Source organism: Thamnophis elegans, chromosome 12 (assembly GCF_009769535.1).
Source record: "Thamnophis elegans isolate rThaEle1 chromosome 12, rThaEle1.pri, whole genome shotgun sequence".
NCBI classification, from domain to species: domain Eukaryota; kingdom Metazoa; phylum Chordata; class Lepidosauria; order Squamata; family Colubridae; genus Thamnophis; species Thamnophis elegans.
The window spans coordinates 3,580,739-3,599,155 of NC_045552.1; the positions used below are offsets into that span (position 1 = coordinate 3,580,739).

Sequence of the window (18,417 nt, forward strand, 5' to 3'; positions counted from 1 at the left end):
GGGATGGATGGATGGATAGAGGGAATAAGGGAAAGAGAAGCAGGGAGAGAGGAAGGAAGGAAGGAAAGAAAAGGAGGGAGGGAAGGGGGGTGGAAAGGAAGGAAGGAAGGAAGGAAGGAAGGAAGGACAGGAAGGAAGGAAGGAAGAAAAAACACTAAGGGCAAGTTAGAAATAAATTTTGAAGTTGCCAGAAGTTAGGAAGGCAATGCTGTTTGCAGTGTCCTTATTTATTGTTTTTGGGGAAATCTGATGTTTCCAGCAGAGTTGCACGTACCCCCCATCCACTTCCTCCATTCCTTTACACACACACACACACACGCACACACACACACACACACACACCCTAAAAAAACAACCCCATCAGGAAATGTGGTCTGAGAAAGGGCTGTTTTAGTGATTTGGTTTTGAAACGGAAAATAGAAAACAGAACTGCAAGCCGTGAAAATAGCCTTTTTCTTTCTAGTGAAAATGTGTTATGGAACAAAAAAAAACCCTGCCAATGTTGGTATGGTATTTGTTATCCGGTGGTCCCCCCCCCCCCCCAAAAAAAAGAAACTTTGTGCATTGTCAGTCACACAATTGTGGTGGGATTTTTATTTTTATGTTTTGTCGGGTGGTCCTCCCCTGTCCTCCATAAAATCACCCTAGACATTAGAATAGGTTTTGTTGCTCCTGGGTGCGTTTTGGGGCCTGTACTGAAAATTGTGCACGTTCTCTGCAAATCAGCATTTCCCTGACATGGAGTCCGGTTGAGGTGTGTGTGTGGTGTGTTTGTATGTGTGTGTGTAAAGTTGGAGGAAGTGGATGGGGGAGTTGACAAGCAACAAGACACCTCAGGATCCAATCTGAATTGTTCATTGGCCCCAAACTTTTAGGGCACATGTTGTTGTTAGTTGTGAAGTCGTGTCCGACCCATCCACGACCCCCTGGACAATGTTCCTCCAGGCCTTCCTGTCCTCCCATCCTCTGGAGTCCATAGAAGCTCACGCTGACTGCTTCAGTGACTCCATCCAGCCTCCTCCTTCTCTCCCGTCCCTTCTTCTTTGCCCTCCATCATTCCCAGCATGGCTCTTCTCCAGGGAGTCCTTCCTTCTCATCAGGTGGCAAAAGTACTTGAGATAGGTAGGTAGGTAAGGTAGGTAGATAAGAGAGAGAGAGAGAGAGGGAGAGAGGGAGATGCTGTGAGTTGCGAAGTCGTGTCCAACCCATCGCAACCCCATGGACAACATTCCTCCAGGCCTTCCTGTCCTCTACCATCCTCTGGAGTCCATTCAGCTCACTCCGACTGCTTTGGTGACTCCATCCAGCCACCTCCTTCTCTGCCATCCCTTCTTCTTTTACCCTCAATCTCTCCCAGCATGAGGCTCTTCTCCAGGGAGTCCTTCTTCCTTCTCATTACGTGGCCAAAGTCTTTTAGTTTCCTCTTCAGGCTCTGGCCTTCTGAAGAGCAGTCAGGGTTGATCTCCTCTAGGACTGACCGGTTGGATGGCCTTGCAGTCCAAGGGACTCAATGCAGGAGTCTTCTCCGGCACCAGAGTTCAAAGGCCTCCATTCTTGGCGCTCAGCCTTCCTTATGGTCCAATCTTCACAGCCATCCATTGCAACTGGGAAAACCATCGCCTTGACTAGACATACTTTTGTTGGCAGGGAGATGTCTCTGCTTTTTTGTCTGCTGTCTAGATTTGCCATTGCTTTCCTCCCCGGAGCAAGCCTTTTAATTTCTTGGCTGAAGAAAAAGATGTTTTTTCAAAAGTCTGTATTTTTTATACTTTGAGGAAAGAGAAGACATTTCGCTTCTCATCCAGAAGCGCCCCAGTTTCTGGATAGATGAAGTGGGCGGGGGGGCGAAAGGATTTGTTTTGACATCATCCAGAACTGAGGAAGCTTCTTGGATGAGGAGCGAAATGTCTTCTCTCCCTCAAAGGAAAAAGAAACAGAGTCCAAGACTGCCTTTTCAAAGGCACCTTTGAGGCACCTGATGACTGAGAATCTCCATGGATGTTCCAGCACGAGTCCAAAACTCGGACTTCTATTTTATTTTTCTTTATGTACACTGAGAGCATCTGCACCGAAGACACATTCCTTGTGCGTCCAATCACACTTGGCCAATAAAGAGTTTCTATTCTATTCTATTCTATTCCTAATTCTATTCTCTATTCTATTCCTATTCCTATTCCTATTCCTATTCCTATTCCTAATTCTATTCCCTATTCTATTCTATTCCTATTTCTTAATTCTATTCTCTATTCTATTCTGTTCTGTTCTATTCCTATTCCTATTCCTATTCCATTCCTATTCCTAATTCTATTCCCTATCTATTCTATTCTGTTCTATTCCTATTCCTAATTCTCCCTATCTATTCTATTCTATTCCTATCCTATTCTATTCCCTATTTTCCCTATTCTATTCTATTCTATTCCCTATTCCTAATTCTATTCGCTATTCTATTCTATTCTATTCCTATTTCTAATGCTATTCCTATTTCTAATTCTATTCCCTATTCTTTCCTATTCCTATTCCTATTCCTATTCCTAATTCTATTCCCTATTCTATTCTATTCTATTCCTAATTCTATTCTCTATTCTATTCTATTCTGTTCTATTCTTATTCTAATTCTATTCCCTATTCTATTCTATTCTGTTCTATTCCTATTCCTAATTCTATTCCCTATTCTATTCTATTCTATTCCTATTCCTATTCCTAATTCTATTTGCTATTCTATCTATTCCATTCCTAATTCTATTCCTATTTCTAATTCTATTCCCTATTCTATTCCTATTCCTATTCCTATTCCTATTCCTATTCCCTATTCTATTCTATTCCTATTCCTAATTCTATTCTCTATTCTATTCCTATTCCTATCCTATTCCTAATTCTATTCCCTATTCTATTCTATTCTGTTCTATTCCTATCTAATTCTATTCCCTATTCTATTCTATTCCTATTCCTAATTCTATCGCTATTCTTTCTATTCTATTCTATCCTATCCATTCTATTTTCTATTCTCTTCTATTCTCTACTCTACTCTACTCTACTCTACTCAATTCTACTCATTTTACTCTACTCTACTCTGCTCCCCTGTGACCGACTCAGATTGGATCCTGCAATATGATCTAGGGATAGGTTTATTCTCCTTCATTTGCAAGGCATCTACTTATGCAAAGTGGGAATTTTTTTAAAAAAAATTCCTTTGCTTTCTGCCTGCACAGAATCCACAAACACGTCGGAGCTCAAAATCTACCGGATGAACAAAGAACAGGGAACCTGCGTTGGCGCGAAGAATTTTATCTGCTGTGCGACAAGTCCAGAAAGGTACTTGGGGTGGGGGGGTGAGGGGACACCAGGGCCTTACCTCTACTTACATTCTACTAATTTGATCAATTAGGTCCCCTCTATAGTTCTATCTAGGCCCAAATGATAAGTACAGATAGTCCTCGACTTACGACCACATTTGCGCCCAGAAACGAGACAGTCCTTAAGTGAATATTGCCCCATTCCACAACCTTCCTTGCAGCGTTGTTAAGCGAATCAGCACAGGGGTTAATTAGTCACACAGCCGTTAAGTGAACCTGGCTTCCCTATTGATTTGCTCGTCAGATTGCCAGCGGGATCATATGATGACGCTGCAGCGGTCATAATGCGAATCCGTTTGCTAACTGAATTTTAATTGTGTGGTCATGGGGTTGCGCAACAGTCACAAGTGTGAAAAGCGGTCGTAAGTCATTTCTCGGTCCACTGTAACTTCAACACGCACTGAACGAATGGTTGAGAACGACTTGTAGTAAAGATTCTGGCCTAGACAGGGTGTGGGAACCTGGTATTTATGGTTCTAAAACAGTGTTTTCAACCTTGGCAACTTGAAGATGTCCGGACTTCAACTCCCAGAATTCCCCAGCCAGCGAATGCTGGCTGGGGAATTCTGGGGAGTTGAAGTCTGGACATCTTCAAGTTGCCAAGGTTGAAAAACACTGTTCTAAAACAAGCCAGAAACATAAAAAATGAGCCTGTTCAGATGATAGTTAAAGGCCATGAAGTTTAATCCAGGTTTTGTTGCTTAGAGCAGTGTTAGTCTAGCTGAGGAACCTGAAGATGGGTGGACTTCAACTCCCAGCATTCCTCAGCTGGAGCTTGGAAAAAAAAGCACAAAAGCCCCTTCAGGGGAAAGCCTCATTGAGGCTCTTTCCCCTCAAGGCTTTGCTGGCTGAGGAATTCTGGGAGTTGAAGTCCACAAGCAGAGTGGGCCAACTCGCTGCAGCCCAGCTCGCCCCAGAGAACTCGCCATGGGGCAATTCAACAATTCATTTCATTATTTAAAATAAATAAGCAATATTTTCATTTTTGCAATTCGCCTTTAATTCTGTCCCTCCTTTTCTGCATCCTTTCTTACAATACAATAGCAGAGTTGGAAGGGACCTTGGAGGTCTTCTAGTCCAACCCCCTGCCTAGGCAGGAAACCCTACACCACTTCAGAGAAATGACTATCCAACATCTTCTAAAGACTTCCAGTGTTGGGGCATTCACAACTTTGGAAGTTATTTAACGAGCTTTAATAAAGATTCTTTAATGAATCTAGCAATAGCAGTAGCAGTTAGACTTATATACCGCTTCATAGTGGTTTACAGAGTCAGCAAATTGCCCCCACAGTCTGGGTCCTCATTTCACCCACCTGGAATGGAAGGAAGGATGGAAGGCTGAGTCAACCTTGAGCCGTGAGTTAGAAACCGCTGAACTGCAGATACAGTCAGCTGAAGTGGCCTGCAGTACTGCACCCTAACTACTGCGCCACCTCGGCTCTTTTTATAATACAAATAAACTAATAAAATTGATCATATTTTATTATTAAATTATTACATTTTTATTATTAAATTATTACATTTTATTATTAAATTATTACATTTTCTTTATTAATTATTACATTTTTATTATTAATTATTACATTTTATTATTAATTATTTCATTTTATTATTAAATTATTACATTTTTATTATTAAATTATTACATTTTATTATTATTACATTTTCATTATTAAATTATTACATTTTTTTATTAAATTATTACATTTTCTTTATTAAATATTACATTTTATTATTAAATTATTACTTTTTATTATTAAATTATTACATTTTTTATTATATTACATTATTATTAAATTATTACATTCAACCAACTTATATATTCTAATAGTAATACACAACCATATTCATTTGCATCTGTCATTATTCAACTGTTCCATGTTTTCTCTTGTTATTGCTCTATTTTATTGTATTAAAATGTATAATTAACCTTCCCCCTTTCTCTTATTCCCATCTCTTATCCTGACTTTTAGCTGTGTCACCCTTTATTAAAAGATGTTTTCTTTCTATCCTACCTAACTTCTATTCGTGTCACCTACCTAAAAAAGGAAAGAGCGGGGGAGAGAGAGAAAAAAAAAGAAAGAAACAAATCAGAACAATAACAATAAAAGAAAATCTATCCATCGTTTTCTTGCCCGCTTCAATACTTTAATTGCTATGCATTTTTTTTAAACTTGTCTCCCATATTCCTCTCTCGATCTTTGATTCTGTCTGCATCTATTTTTTGGCTGTTCAATCTAGGCGTTTCTCTCCATCTCTAGCCTCTTCCACTGCCTAGTTTCCAAATTTCTGCCCAGGCTGGAAATTTAGATTCCTTGAATTTGGTTCCCAACCCTCCTAATCGTTGCTTCACCATCTTACTTGGCAGAGACATTTCCGTCGTTTTCCGGAAAGACGCTTGGGAAGGCAAAGCTGATTTTTCCCAAGCGGATGTCCATCGCAGATCGCCATCGTCTTCAAGACCCCCCCTTACCACACCTGGACATCCTGGAGCCTGTGGAAGTGGAGGTGTACCTGCGTCGCTTGACGGACAGCGTTTCCAGCGAACCGTTCCCCTTCACCTACCTGCCCAAAGACAGGTGAGACAGGAGATGGAGAAGCTGTCTATTTACACCATTAGTTTAGTGACGGTGTGAAGTTACAAAAAGTGACTTCTGACTGTTTTTCACACTTACGTCCTTTATGGCATCCATACTGTCACATCATCAGAATTTGGAGTCCTAGTGGACAAGCATTTAAACAGCCAGCCGTGTGCAGCAGCTGCCAAAAAGCCAACACAGTTCTAGGCTGCATAAACAGAGGGAGAGAATCAAGATCAGATGAAGGGTTGATACCACTTTATAAGGCCTTGGGAAGGCCACGCTTGGAATATGGCATTCAGTTTTGGCCGCTATGATGTAAAAAAGATGCGGAGACTCTAGAAAGAGTGCAGAGAAGAGCAACAAAGAGGATTAGGGGACTGGAGGCTAAAACTATGAAGAACGGTTGCAGGAACTGGTATGTCTAGTTTAATGGAAAGAAGGACCAGGGGAGACATGATATCAGTCTTCCAGTATCTCAGGGGTTGCCCCAAAGAAGAGGAGTCAAACTATTTTCCAAGGCACCTGAGAGTAGAACAAGAAGCAATGGGTGGAAGCCCATTGGGAGAGCCGAGGTGGCGCAGTGGTTAGAGTGCAGCACTGCAGGCTACTTCAGGTGACTGTTATCTGCATTTCAGCGGTTCAAATCTCACCGGCTCAGGTTGACTCAGCCTTCCATCCTTCCGAGTGGGTAAATGAGGACTCAGATTGTTGGGGCGATATGCTGACTCTGTAAACCACTTAGAGAGGCTGAAAGCCCTATGAAGCGGTATATAGTCTAACTGCTATTGCTATTGCTATTGCTAATCAGGGAGAGAAGCAACCTAGAATTAAGGAACAATTTCCTGATACTGAGAACAATGAATCAGTGGAAGAGCTTGCCTCCAGAAGTTGTAAATGCCCCAACATTGGAAATCTTTAAAACATGTTGGATAGCCATTTGTCTGAAACAGTCTAGGGTTTCCTGCCTAGGCAGGGGGTTGGACTAGAAGACCTCCACGGTCCCTTCCTGCTATATTGTATATTGGAGCCTTGTCAACTGGCTCGTATTTATGACGGTTGCCAGGGCCTCGTGATCCCCTTTTGCAACTTCCTGGCAAGCCAAGTCAATGGGGAAATGGATTCACTTAGCCTGTGGACTAACTTAGGCAACGCGATGATCCACTTAACAACAGTGGCAAGAAATGGTAAAATGGGGCACAACTCACTTCACAATTGTCCTGCTTAGCGAGGGATGTTTTGGGCTCGTTTGTGATCCTAAGGCAAGGATTATGTGCACTCCTTGACTTACAACCATTCGTTTAGCGACTGTTCAAGTTATGACATCGCTGGAAAAAGTGACTTAAGACTAGTTGACGCTTTACGAACGTCACAGCGTCCCATGGTCACGTGATCAAAATTCAGTGCCTGGCAACCCAGCCTCTATAATACAATACAATAGCAGAGTTGGAAGGGACCTTGGAGGTCTTCTAGTCCAACCCCTGCCTAGGCAGGAAACCGTATACCGTTTCAGATGGCTATCCAATCTATTTGCACTCTATTTATGATGGTGGCAGCGTCCCAGGGTCATGTGATCTGCAACTTCCCAGCTGGTCTCTGATAAGCAAAGACAACGGGGAAACCCAGATTTACTTAATGACCATATGATTCTCTTAATGACCTGTTGTGGCTCGCAGGATCTTTGGGAGTGCTATCAGACTCTGACAGCGAGGGGCCCTGAGTCAGGCCTGGAGGAAGGGAGGCCCTGGACAGGGTTCTGACTCCGAGCAGGCTCGAGCAGACCTGAGCCTTGGATCAGTGAGAGAGGCTGACACAGAAACCTCCTGTGAGTTGTTTCGGGATGCACGCAGGAGAAGGGCTGACCGACGTAAGGAGCACATTGAGGACTCACAGGATGATAACGAGCAGCTGTGGCTCGTTAGGATCTCCTGTGGATAAAAGACTGATGGTGCCACGCCCTGGTTGCAGAAGTCAGCGTTCCGTTTCTGTTCGAGTCAACGTTCTCCGTTCGTGTGCAACATCGAGAAAAGCACTTGGATAAGTGACTCGATTTATATACTCCTGTTTCCATCGAGAAAATCACCTGGATAAGTGACTTGATTTATATAATCCTGTTTGTTTAGTGAGTGAGGACTTTTGCCAGAGCATTTATCTGTGTTTATTTTGGGCTCACAGCCAGCAAGAGTCGGAACTGATAAAAACATTCCTTTGAACGTTCTGTTTGGCTTTCGTTTTTGAACGGACAAGGTGGGGGGGGGGGTCAGAACAATGACCCATGGCAAAAAGGTCCCAAAATTCGGCATCACTCACTTAACGACGACCATGGAAATTCCACCCACTTGTGATCATAAGTGGAGGACTCCCTGTTCTTAAGAGCCTAAGTACTTTCCTCTCTTCTGTGTTTGAACCCTGGGTCAGATATCTCAGAATCAATGAATAATTCTTTCTTTACACAGATACATACCGGGTCAACAAAAAACGGAAGCAAGGTATGCCTGATGTCCTGGAAGAACTTTCTGGTCCAGGTATGTATCCTTTGGGGGGGGGGGGTTAGGGGTGTAAAAGCAGTGTAACATTGCCGGTAGAAACCGGATTGTAGTAGGAGATGATCAGGCTGAGCTCGAGGGAGGTCAAACGTGTCATCACTCACGAGTCCCTGCAAGTCCACAAAATATATAAATCCAGCCTACCTTGAATGCCTCGCTTATCCTCCGCTCATTTCCCTTAACCATCAGTTGGCCGGATTCTTGTAGAGAGCTTAAGCTGGCAATAAATCTTTACACTCACTTGAACTTCAGAATCTCCTGATTTCCCTGGTGTTTGACAGGAATAATCTGCCCTTGTTTTTTTTTTCTTCATCGGTATCCAGATCCAGTTTTAGCCTAAATGAAGCTGCCTTCTTGGCTTTGTCGTTGGCCAAAAACAAGTCATTTCTGGTAGTAGAACATACCAGCAGATATGCCGGGCTCTGCATCTCTCTGCCTTCACATAGCCAGTTGTTATCCTGTAAAAGCCTGCACTTGAGCATATTGGTCTTTTTTTTTTAAAAAAAAGTATTTATTGAATTTGCTAACATTTAAAAGACAAAACACAAGAGACAAATTTACATTTACAACAGTTTTCCATATCGGTATCCATATCTTTCGTAACAAGAGCCGAGGTGGCGCAGTGGTTAGGGTGCAGTACTGCAGGCCACTTCAGCCGACTGTTATCTGCAGTTCAGCGGTTCTAATCTCACCGGCTCAAGGTTGACTCAGCCTTCCATCCTTCCGAGGTGGGTGAAATGAGGACCCAGACTGTGGGGGCGATATGCTGACTCTGTAAACCGCTTAGAGAGGGCTGGAAGCCCTATGAAGCGGTATATAAGTCTAACTGCTGCCCTTGGAGGCGGCTGTTCCTTTCTCAGGCTGGCACAGCGTGGAGCTGAAGGGGGTTAGTGAAAGAGGGGGTTTGGTAGACAAAACACAACAGCTCTCTGATGAGACAGAGACATTCCAACAGCTGGCCAGCCAGAGGAGGAGGAGGAGGAGAGAGATGTAACCAGGCAACCAGCTAAAAGCCAGATTGGACAATGTGGTTTATTGTTGTGAGAAGACTGGGAACTTTTACTTTTAAGGTTGTGGAAAGCGCGAGAATATTCAGAACTGGCTTTCCACCAAGACGGTGTTCCCAGATAGTTCGAGTTTAATAAATTTATGCCGCCCAATCCCGAAGGACTCCGGGCGGCTTACATAAAAAACAATAAAAGGAATACTAAAAAGTTTAAAAAGTAGAAGACAAGTTAAAAGAGATACAACATGCACTCAGCCTTAATGGGGCTGGACCTCATTCAAGAGGTCAACAGCCCCAGGCCTGCTGGAAAAGCCAGGTCTTAATGGCTTTGCGGAAGGCCGCGAGAGTGGGGAGGGTCCGGATCTCTGGGGGGTAGATCGTTCCATAGGGCTGGGGCAGCCACAGAGAAGGCCCTCCCTCGAGGAGTCGGCAAACGACACTGTCTAGTTGACGGCACCCGGAGAAGACCCACCCTGTGGGATCTTATCGGACGCTGGGAGGTGTGTGGCAGAAGACGGTCCCGTAGATATCCAGGTCCTAGGCCAGTGATGGCGAACCTATGACACGTGTGTCAGTGCTGACACGCGTAGCCATTTGGGGTGACACGCACAGGATTCATCCCTAAGGTGACCAGACGTTCCGCTGTTGGGACGCGATGCATCTGTAGCGGAGGAGCGGGATCCCGAGGGAGGCTGTTGCAGAAGGACGAAATCTGAGATTTCTTCGCTTCTGCGGCAGGATAACATTTGTTCTTTAGAGGAAGGGGGGGAGAGACCACTATAGTTGCATTTCTTTTCTTGCTGGGGATTTAGAAGTCTTATGTTCACTTTTATTCCCGGGGAAAAAAACAAACCCGAGCCTCCGCCGTTGTCCAACCCTCGCGTTTCCTGGCAAGAAATCCATCCCCCATTATGACGAGGTACGCCGGCTTTCGATTGGTAAGGCATCCTCGGCATCCCCGGTGATCTCCGGGCCCCCGGCTTCCCCATCTCCTCTCCTATGGGGAGACGTGCATCATAATGTTGTAAGCTGCCCGGAGTTACCTGTGTGTGAGGTGGGCTGCCCTATGCATTTGCGTTTGTGTGCTGGAGAGAGAGTGAAAAGAGAGGGAGAATTATATTAATTAGAAGCGGCGGTGGCGGACGTCGGCAGCGACTGTAACGACTGCTCGGGCGAGGTGCGGAGGAAGAACGGAAGGTCCCTCCTGCCCGCGACGACGGCTCCAGCCATGGACGACCAGGCTGGCCCCAACAACAACAACGCACTGCTCTTGCCGCCACTCCGGATGGGAAGCAACCACGCCTGTGCGGCCCCTGTGCTGAGGTGGGAAGCGAGTTGGCAAGGCGTGGTTGCTTCCCACCCGGAGGTGGCGGCAAGAGCAGCGCGTTGTTGTTGTTGTTGGAAGACGCCGGGGCCAGCCTGCTCGTCCATGGCTGGAGCCGTCGTCGCGGGCGGGAGGGACCTTCCGTTCTTCCTCCGCACCTCGCCCCGCGGTCGTTACAGTCGCTGCTGACGTCCGCCACCGCCGCTTCCCTCGTCCGTCTCGATTGCTGGAAGCAGTAACAAACGGCGCGTCTGCTCCGCTGTCAGCGCCTTGACAGCCACCCCAGCCGGCGGCTACCGGGCCTCGCTGGAGTCAATTGCAAAACCGCGTTCAGCGCTTTGAGGACCTGAGGCATCTTGGGAAATGCAGTTCCCTATCGGAAAGAATGGAGTAGCTGCGAATTTGTAACAACAGAAGATAATAACTTGGTGCTTCGCAGGTTACGAAAATCTCAAGTTTGATTTGCACACTGTTTTTTAAAGTTAGATAAAGAAATTATGCTGTGAAAGCGACTAGAAAGCCTCCCTCCCCTTCCTGTGTGCGAGAAAGGGAAGGAGAGGAAGGAAGGAGGGAGGGGGGAAGGAAAAGAAGAAGGGAGGGGGGAGAAGATGGAAGGAGAAAAGATGGATGGAAGGAGAAAGAATGGGAGGAGAAGGAGGAAGATGGAATAAAAAAAGAAGAAAAAGAAGAAGGGAGGGAGAAAAGAGGGAAGGAGGTAGGAAGAAAAGGGGAAGAGAGGGAAAGAGCAGAAAGACAAAGAGGATGAAGTTGATAGGCAAGAGGAAAGAGGAAGGAAGGAAAAAGAAAAAGGGAGGGAGAGAGGAAAGAAGAAAAGATGGAACTAGAAAGGAAAGAAGGGAGGGAGGGAGGAAAGGGGAAGACAGGGAAAGAGCAGAAAGACAGAGAAGGTAGATAGGCAAAAGAAATGAAGCTGAAAGAATGGAAGGAGGAGGAAGAGGAAAGGAGAAAGGGAGTGAGTGAGGAAAGAAGAGAGGATGGAAGGAGAAAGGAAGGAAGAGAGGGAAAGAGCAGAAGACAGATAAGGTGAAGGTAGATAAGCAAGAGGAATGAAGGAAGAAGTGAGGAGTCTCGAGGAGGGGAAAAACATTTAGTGACCAGAGTTACAATGGCATTGAAAAAAGTGACTGATGAACAAAGAAGTTACTAAGCAGGTATGTTAAATAATTTGTTTTTGGTTTATTAAATACAATTATATTGCAATTATATATTTTTGTAGTTTAAACTATAAATTGCGCAAAATTATGTTTTTGTCGAAGTGACACACAACGCGAGTTATGCTCGATTTTTTGCCGATTTTTGACACACCACCCCAAAAAGGTTGCCCATCACTGTCCTAGGCCATGCAGGGCTTTAAAGGTGATAACCAGCACCTTGAAGCACGTTCGAAGACCGTGCAGCTCGCGGAGGATAGGTGTAACATGGGTGTATCTTGATACACCCAATATCGCTCGCGCGGCTGCATTCTGGACCAGTTGTGGTCTCCGAACTTGTTCTTCGAGGAATCAACCTGCCTCGGAGTTCTGCTTTGAAATGGCTGCATTTCTTGGAACGATAACGTTTAGTGTCATTCCAAGCTTGATGGTCTCCTTCCTCCGTCTTTTAATTGAGTTTCTTCTTGCGTACCCTCAAGAATGTTTATTCTTGCCATGAAGGCGTTCCTAGATCTGAGTCGGCGGGGTTGGGGCACACCTGGGGAAACCTGACCTTGGTGGCCAGGTGTTAACGTCCTCTTTGCTTTTCCAGATCCTCATGGGATTGAAGCAAAAAGGAAGAAGAAGAAGCCTGACTATCTGGACCATTTCAACTTGACTCCTTCAGCAGGTCAGAATGCGATAACCCCCTGCCTTCTCAGCCCCACACTAGAAAAAACGCTGTCTCCTAACCAGGAGCCTTTCCATGGACTTCAGATCCCAGAATTCCCTAGTCAACATAGCCATGGATGAGAACTCTGGGAGTTGAGGCCTACACTTTGGGAAGGGGCCAAGGTTGGGAAAGACTGCATTGGAACCATCTGAAGACCTTCCTTCAGGGTTGAGTCGAAGGACTTCACGATCCCTAGGAAGAGTCAAACTCATGGGCTGGAGAGATGTTGGCAATAGCAATAGCAGTTAGATTTATATACCGCTTCATAGGGCTTTCAGTCCTCTCTAAGCGGTTTACAGAGTCAGCATATTGCCCCCAACAACAATACGGGTCCTCATTTTACCCACCTCGGAAGGATGGAAGGCTGAGTCAACCCTGAGCCAGTGAGACTTGAACAGCCGAACTGCAGAGCTGCAGTCAGCTGAAGTAGCCTGCAGTACTGCATTTAACCACTGCGCCACCTCGGCAAACTCCCAGCCAGATTGGAAGGAGGGGGTCAAGCAGGGAACTAGCCTTGAATTTTGGGCAGCCGCAAGAGGCGTGAGCCTGACTCCCACTGCGTTCTATAGAGCCTTATCTGGTTGCTCCCCAGTGAAGGCAAGCTGAAGATTCTTGTAATATAGGTAGAACAGCACGGAACCCTAAGATAGTATTTTTTCCTCATCTTTTCCCAGACCCCCATCAAAATCTTCCGAATGTAATGTCCCATGAAGTACCTATGGGGGGTATCTCTTTCTTGCCGGAGGGAGGCATGCCATCCCCGGGGGTGGTCATGTCCCTCTATAGCCAATAGGCGCCTTCTACTCAACCTCACCCAATCCTTCACCCATGTCATAATTGCTGCATTATAATATGCTTCCCAGTTGGGTACTCCGAAGCCACCCAGTTCTTTACGTTTTTGCAACATTTGGGCTATAATTCGTGTTTTCTTGCCTTGCCATATAAATCGAGCCACTATTGTCTCCAAAGATTTAAAAAAAAATTTGTCCAATTTAGTTGGTGCCGTTTGAAACAGAAACAAAAATTTCGGTAATACATGTGTCTTAACTGTCGCAATCCTGCCCATCAAAGACAGTTGTTTACCACTCCAATTAGTCATATCCTTAGATACCTGTTGTAGCAATTTCATATAGTTATCTACCTTGATAGAGGAACATCTCTCCGTGAGTCAAATTCCCAAGTATTGTATTTTATGGGCCATGTTAATCCCTAACAGGCTTTGTACTTCCCTTTTCTGGTTCAAAGTCATATTCTTAATTAACAGTTTTGTCTTCGCTAAACCCCGAATCTTACTCGCACGTTTCGTTTCCTTTTTTCCAGACTTCTCCTTATCCTCCCAAGATCGGGGTTTCCTGCCCAGCATGGAACGTATCATGCTGCCGGATCTCTATGAGGAATTTGGTCGGTTTTCCGGATTTTCACCTTACAGCGGCCCCAGCTTGAGCGACGTGGTTCTGCCCTCTGCTACGAACTACGCAGAGAGGCCAGAACAGGAATTCTTGCTTGATGCTTATTCGGTCCATTCGGGCATCACCATCCCTCTGGTGCTGCCCGAGGATTCGGAGCCCGAAGATGTGGCGGCCTTGGTGGGAAGCAGCATGTTCCCCAGCCAGTACAAAGAGGAGGAAGGAGATCTAGAAATGGAGAACCCCGCAGACGCGTGTGACAGAAGGGCCCTAGTCTCTCCATTTTGGGAGGAACCAACAAAAGATTTATTTCTCGCTGACAAACCTGGTAGTAATCTCTGCGGGACGGCCCTCTCTGGGAGAAGATGACGTGAAAAAAACATGGAAAAAGATGGCGTTCATCGCGGGATAACGGAAGAGAAATTGCATCCTTAGGCGGGAAGGATTCTCTGCGCGTGCTTCCTGTTTCCCTTGATTCTCGCAGCGCGTAAACTCAGCAGCGAGAACTGGATGGGTTTTCGAATTCCCGCGAAGCTGCAGGATGGTTTCCTGGCGTTGGGCTTAGCGTGATGCGCGAACCTAGGTTGAAAAATAATACAGGTAGTCCTCAACTTACGACCGCAACTGAGCCCCCAAAGGTTTGTGACTGAAAGGGAGACGTTTCTTACGTCAGTTTTGCCCCATTTTATGATCCTTCCTTGCCGCCGCCGTTAAGTGAATCCCCGCAGTTGTTAAGTTAGTCACACGGTTGTTAAGCGAATGTGGCTCTCCCCCCCCTCCCCCTTGACTTGGCTTGTCGGAAGGTGGCAAATGGGGATCACGTGACTCCCGGGGACAGTGCGACGGGCATAAATCTGAGTCAGTTGCCAAGCGTCTGAATTTTGATCATGTGACCACTGGGATGCTGCAACGGTCATTAAGTGAAATGCGGTCGTAAGTTGAAGACTACCTGTATTTTAGGGCTTAGCGTGATGTCAAAACACGACTGAGGATCAGTTATGCACGCCACTTTTTTCATGCAATGTGTGTATCAGTCACTGACCTATTTCTTAAAATGTGTGTACACCCACATATGAACAAAAAAACCCATGTAAGTGCCTTTGAGCCATGCACAAATTATGGGGTTCCCCCCTCCATAGCCCCAGGACAGTTAATCCAAATCACTTGTTGAATATTTTGGGGGTTTGGCCTCTTTTAACAGTTTCCGCACACATGGCATAATAGCATTAGCACTTAGACTTATATACCGCTTCACAGTGCTTTACAGCCCTCTCTAAGCGGTTTACAGAGTCAGCCTCTTGCCCCCCAACAATCTGGGTCCTCCTTTGACCCACCTCGGAAGGATGGTAGGCTGTGTCAACCTTGAGCCGGTGAGATTTGAACTCCAGACTGTGGGCAGAGTCAGCCTGCAATACCACATTCTAACCACTATCCCACCAGGGCTCCTATTGCAATAGCCAATCGACTTCAACAATAGCAATAGCATTTAGACCAGTGTTTCTCAACCTTGGTGACTTTAAGTCCTGTGGACTTCAACTCCCAGAATTCCCCAGCCAGCTATGATATGCTGGCTAGGGGATTCTGGGAGTTGAAGTCCACAGGACTTAAAGTCACAAAGGTTGAGAAACACTGGTTTAGACTTATATACCACTTCACAGTGCTTTACAGCCCTCTCTAAGCGGTTTACAGAGTCAGCATATCCCCCTCCCCAACAATCCAGGTCCTCATTTTACCGACCGTGGAAGGATAGAAGTCCGAGTCCCCACCTTGAGTCGGTTAGGATCGAACTCCTGGCAGTGGGCAGAGTTTTCCTACAGTGCTGCATTCTAACCATTACGCCATCACAGCCACTAGCAATAGCGCTTAGACTTATATACCGCTTTAGAGTGCTTTTACAGCCCTCTCCAAGTCGTTTACAGAGTCAGCCTCTTGACCCCCAACAATCCGGGTCCTTAGTTGACCCACCTCGGAAGGATGGAAGGCTGAGTCAACCTTGAGCCGGTGAGAATCGAACTGCCAAATTGCAGTCTGCCGGCGGTCAGCAGAATTTAGCCTGCAATAGGGCATCCTAAACTCCCGCACCACCACAGCTCTTGGAGGGAAGTGGCATTATATGTCATGATGTAATCGCACCGATGAAGTCATGATGTAGGTGACTTATTGCGACTTTCCTGGACGCCTTTGCCTAAACATATGGCCAGATGTAACTAGGGGGACACTAGGACACGTATATGGGGGCCTGTCCGAGCTTGCCATCACAACATCCTTGGTTATAAAGGGTGGTTCCTGATATTCACACAGAGGACTTCAGTTCACCATAAATTGGGGCTGAATATCATCATCAAAACGCAGGAGACAATATTCCATTGTGCCTTAACTTACTTCCAAGAATCCTTAACGACCACACAGTTGAGCCCAAAGTTTCTGTCACTAAGGAAGACAGATGAGTTTTTCCCCATTTTAATGAACTTTGCTTGCCACGGCTGTTAAGCGAATCCCTGCCATTTGTAGGGGCATCGTAAGGGAAATCTGACTTCCCCATTGACTTGGCTGATCAGAAGGCTGCAGAAGGGGAATCGTATGACCTTGAGACACTGCAACTGTCGTAAGTATGAACCAGTTGCCGAGCGTCTGAATTTTGATCACGTGGCCACGGGGAAGCTGCAACGGTCGTTAAGTGTGAAAAATGGTCATAACATCACTTTTTCCAGTGCCATCGTAACTTGAACAGTCACTCAAAGAACTGTTGTAAACTGCATATGCCCATTGCCAAGACTCTGAATTTTAAATTTTGAACGATCACGAGCGAATGCTTGTCAGTGGTGTTGGCCTGCCAGAAGAGCTGGCAGCAGATTCGGACAGTGAGGAGGATGGAGAGGAAGATGGGCCAGTCCTGGAGTCTGGGGAAGGCTCGGATGAGGGCTCTGTGTCGGAGGCAGAGAGGGGGGCAGAGCCATATGCCAGTTATCAGCTGCCTTCAGAGTCAGACATCAGTGGGGCAGAAGAACAGCTGGAGCCTGTTCCCAGTGTGCACATGCGCAGAGCTGCCAGAAAACAGCTAAAGAACAGGGGTCAACTTGGGAGTAAATGCCACAGTTATGGAATCGCTATTTGCAACCTTCCCAGCTGGATTCTGACAAGCAAACTCACTAGTGGAAAGCCAGATTCACTTAAAAGATGGCAATGTTTCACTTAACAACCGTGACAAAAAATCCGTCGTAAAATCAGCTGCGACTCACTTAACAAACTGGTCCCCCTGGTGTCGTAAATTGAGGATGAACTTGTATCCATTAAACTCTTTTCATATGGGGTTGAGCCACCAAGCTAATCTCTCTTAACAATAGTTTTTCAAAAAAAAGGTTTAAATTTTGTGTTTTTGAGATGCTTATTACCTGGAGAAATTACAAAGATTTTATCTGGCGACTTCTGTGTGCGATCATTCTTTCTGTATTCTTAGCGATCTTTCTTCCCTCTTTCCAAAACAGGGTGTTTTATTTTTGGATGGAAGTGATCTTTTTTTTTTTAGATGACGGCGCGCAGAATTTTTTTTTTTTATATAGGGAACGCCAGGTAAGTCCCCGACTTATGGCCACAACTGAGGCCAAAATACCTGCTGCTAAACGAGAACATCAAGTGAGATTTCTTGCCACAGTTGTTATGTGAATCACAGCGCTTGTTAAGTTAGTAATACGGGTCGTTAAGTGAACCTGGTGCCCCAATCTGGTCGCAAAAGTGGATCGTGTGACCCCGGGACACGGCAGCCGTCATAATATGAGTCCATCGCCAAGCATTTGAATTTTAATTGTGTGCTGCAACGGTCGCAAGTGTGAAAAATGGTCATAAGTCCCTTTGCTCAGTGACTTTGGTCACTAAATGAACTGATAAGTCAAGGACTACTTGTATCTGTAGCTCCAAGATTGGAATTTTACATTTTGGAGATCACAAAACGTCTGATGGGGAGTTGGGGGAATTCTGGGAAATTCCCCAGGCTGGGGAATTCTGGGAGTTGAAGTCCACACATCTTAATGTTGCCATGCTTGACTTAACACACTGGGAAAGCACCAGGTGGGGACACCTGACATGGTTTCAGACAAATGAATGATTCAAATCCACAATTCAGCCAACAGCCACGCGTCTCCGCAGGCGGCGCTCGGGATTCGAACCCGCCATCCTCATTACGTTTTCTGCGCCTGCGCGTCTCTGAACCTGTACAAGCCCCGCCGCCGCTCGTTGGCTTCTGACCTGCGCCATCAATTGCGAAGGGAGCTTAACTCGAGCTGTGATTGGCTGAGACCCTCGCGGTCACGGGACCCTGCTTT

The 18,417-nt window shown here is 45.7% G+C and overlaps 1 protein-coding gene across 1 annotated transcript in view; it reads left to right on the plus strand.

The window, feature by feature from the left end:
• Positions 1–14,839, plus strand: part of RELB (RELB proto-oncogene, NF-kB subunit) — a 33,876-nt gene extending 19,037 nt beyond the window's left edge. Inside the window, 8 exon segments of the mRNA XM_032227655.1 lie at positions 3,210–3,272; positions 3,275–3,312; positions 5,615–5,789; positions 5,792–5,827; positions 5,830–5,931; positions 8,386–8,457; positions 12,573–12,650; positions 14,013–14,839. Of these exon segments, the coding sequence (XP_032083546.1) occupies positions 3,210–3,272; positions 3,275–3,312; positions 5,615–5,789; positions 5,792–5,827; positions 5,830–5,931; positions 8,386–8,457; positions 12,573–12,650; positions 14,013–14,467 (1,019 nt within the window). The 3' untranslated portion in view covers positions 14,468–14,839.
• The last annotated feature ends 3,578 nt before the right edge of the window (positions 14,840–18,417 follow it).